The sequence below is a fragment of the Ipomoea nil genome, unplaced genomic scaffold, assembly GCF_001879475.1.
Source record: "Ipomoea nil cultivar Tokyo-kokei standard unplaced genomic scaffold, Asagao_1.1 scaffold0797, whole genome shotgun sequence".
Classification (NCBI taxonomy): domain Eukaryota; kingdom Viridiplantae; phylum Streptophyta; class Magnoliopsida; order Solanales; family Convolvulaceae; genus Ipomoea; species Ipomoea nil.
In genome coordinates, this window is record NW_017617225.1 from 15,463 (window position 1) to 18,027 (window position 2,565).

Sequence of the window (2,565 nt, forward strand, 5' to 3'; positions counted from 1 at the left end):
TTTGCAAGCTTTACTCTAGGGCTACATCTTCTAATTATTGATATGGTCGACAAAAATCTTTGAACAAATATGGATCATCACAAATGGTGCGATCTATCTTTTATAGAGAATCAACCATTAATCAATAACCAAACATGGATGTTAAGTATATGGATGCTAAGTAATCTATATAATTATTATAATGCCTTCATTTATTTTAAAATTACAAGTAATACAGTATCTAATATGAGAATTTGCAATTAAAGGAATTGGTCATCATGCACTTAACATGTATGTTCCTAGGCCAGATCTAAAACCAAAATAGAATTGAATTGATATGTCGTCATCAAATTACATTAAAGTAAGACATTTTTCATTCATTATATTCTTCCTCATTAATTCCTCATTTGCATGGCATCGTCCTCTCTGACAATTGTAACCTGCAACACCATATTATTCTCCATTTGAAGTGGCAGGAACTCACAAATACACCTATCTTCTTTTCCAACAAGGTTCAAATTGCACAGGTTTCTCCACCCTCCAGACAGCCATGTTCGACCATCACCCCAGACAATTACATTTGCTATCCACTCCCTGCCTATCATGTCACGTAGAGTGACGGTTGGAGGTAATTCAAGATTGAAGTCCTTAATGATTTCTCTTGGTATATACTGCAAATCCGATTCAATCCATTAAAACTCATGTACATACGTAAGTAATTGAGAAACAAGCTAAGCTAGACACACATAATGAACAATATATATATATATATATATATATATATATATATATATATATATATATATATATCATCTTTCAATTCATTCCCCCCGCATCAAGAATATAATAGATTGATATCTAGAATAATTACCAGACTGGCAACCCTTGTTCGTCTAATTTTGGTCACAAAATAAGGATTCTCAGGTTGAATGTAACGTCCCGATAGAAAAAGATCTGCTCCGAAATAATCAGGAATATTGCTTTTTTTCACACTAGCATCTCTCTTGGATCCACCTAATTAAAATTAAAAAAATTAATAATAATAATAATAATAATATAATAATAATAATAATAATAATAATAATAATAATAATAATAATAATAATAATAATAACTCACTCATAGAATAGACAATGAGAATTATTAAAACTAACTCGTTTGTGCCATTTCCAGTAATGGATCAGATCAAAACTTCAACGCTTCAACCTCAACCTATCAAGAAAGAAAACATTGTGAATGGAAGTACCAAAAGTTACCTAAACACTACATAAATATCGAATTGTTCAACATAATCTGAATCATGTTATCAAATTCAAGTAATCAGTACCCAAACAATACATTTATATTGAATTGCTAGCTGTAATCCTACTTATCTCATCAAATTCAAGTAATCTTCCTAATCCGTTTTTATCATGACCCGATCCGTCTCACGGAAATGGATTTGTGAGTCGATCTCACACAAGATTTATCCTCATTCGAAATATAATTTAATATAATTCCTAAAATTCAAGTTCATCATAATTTCCAATACATAATTATTGCATAAAAATACAAAAATTACCACAATTATGAACAAATAATTCAAAACAATTTAAAAATATTTAAAACAATTCAAAAAATTAAAATAATACCAAATTTTTTTAAAAAATAAAAAAAAATAAAAACTCACAATGAAGAAGGAAGGTTGTGTGGCGGCGGCGTTGGTAGAGTGGCGACAGTGGTGGACGGCGACGGTGGTAGTAAGGAGGAGTTGAAGTAGAATTAAAAGAAGGTGATGGTGGTAGTAAGGAGGAGTGGTGGACGGTGACGGTGGCCGTGAGGAGGAGAAGAAGAAGACAGAAGTGGTGGTGAGGAGGAGAAGAAGAGAGAAGAACAAGAAGAAGAAAATGAAATGTGACAATCTTCTAGATAAAAAATGGATATATACAACCGCGGGGAAGTAGGTGGGTGCGTCTAACCACGCAACCATATCACCTATTAGAGCATCCGCATCAGTTGGGGAGATTTGGGGGAGAATGTAAGAGTGATTAGGAAATAGAATGTGGGAAGGGGAGGAAAAAAAAACCCAAAAATGATTTTTTTTAAAAAAATAATAATAATAAACTAATGGCGTTGGACGCGCCCACGTGGCAGTAGCTGTGCGCGAAACGCACACAGCAAGTGTTGTCTTAACATTTAATTCTCTTCATTGGCGTGGTAGTTGCTGTGCGCGAAACGCACACAACAAGTGCTGTCTTCACATTTATTTCTCTTCCTTAAGGAAGAGAAATAACTCACCATTTGCCCAAAAAAAAAAAAAAACACTCTCTCTCTTCACCTCACTCCTCCAACATGGCATTTCACATCAAAAGTTGTAAAATAACTCCTCATTCTTCTCTTAAAGACTTTGCCTTGGCAAATGAGCCAAGCTTGGTCCAGTTACTTTTAAATTTACACAATCACAAAATTATTTAATGGTTTTAAAGAATATATACAAATTTTCAATTACTCTTCAAGAATATATGCATTTGATTGGAAATATAAACTTTCTCATATATGTATGAGTTGTACTTTAAAAAATATAATATAATACACATTAATTAGATG

General features: G+C 32.6%; 1 protein-coding gene across 1 annotated transcript; it reads right to left on the reverse strand.

Annotated features, from left to right (window-relative positions):
• Positions 1-356: 356 nt before the first annotated feature.
• Positions 357-1,181, reverse strand: LOC109177115. The gene is made up of 3 exons (XM_019326424.1): positions 1,134-1,181; positions 851-993; positions 357-650 (listed from the first exon to the last, which is right to left on the reverse strand). The coding sequence occupies exons 1-3, from the start codon at positions 1,144-1,146 to the stop codon at positions 375-377; spliced, it is 432 nt and encodes a 143-aa protein (XP_019181969.1). The 5' UTR covers positions 1,147-1,181; the 3' UTR covers positions 357-374.
• Positions 1,182-2,565: the final 1,384 nt, after the last annotated feature.

Coding starts and splice junctions, on each gene's coding strand:
- LOC109177115 (XM_019326424.1), bottom strand. Junction 651..850: donor GAACAAGGGTTGCCAGTCTG/GTAATTATTCTA, acceptor TCGGATTTGCAG/TATATACCAAGAGAAATCAT.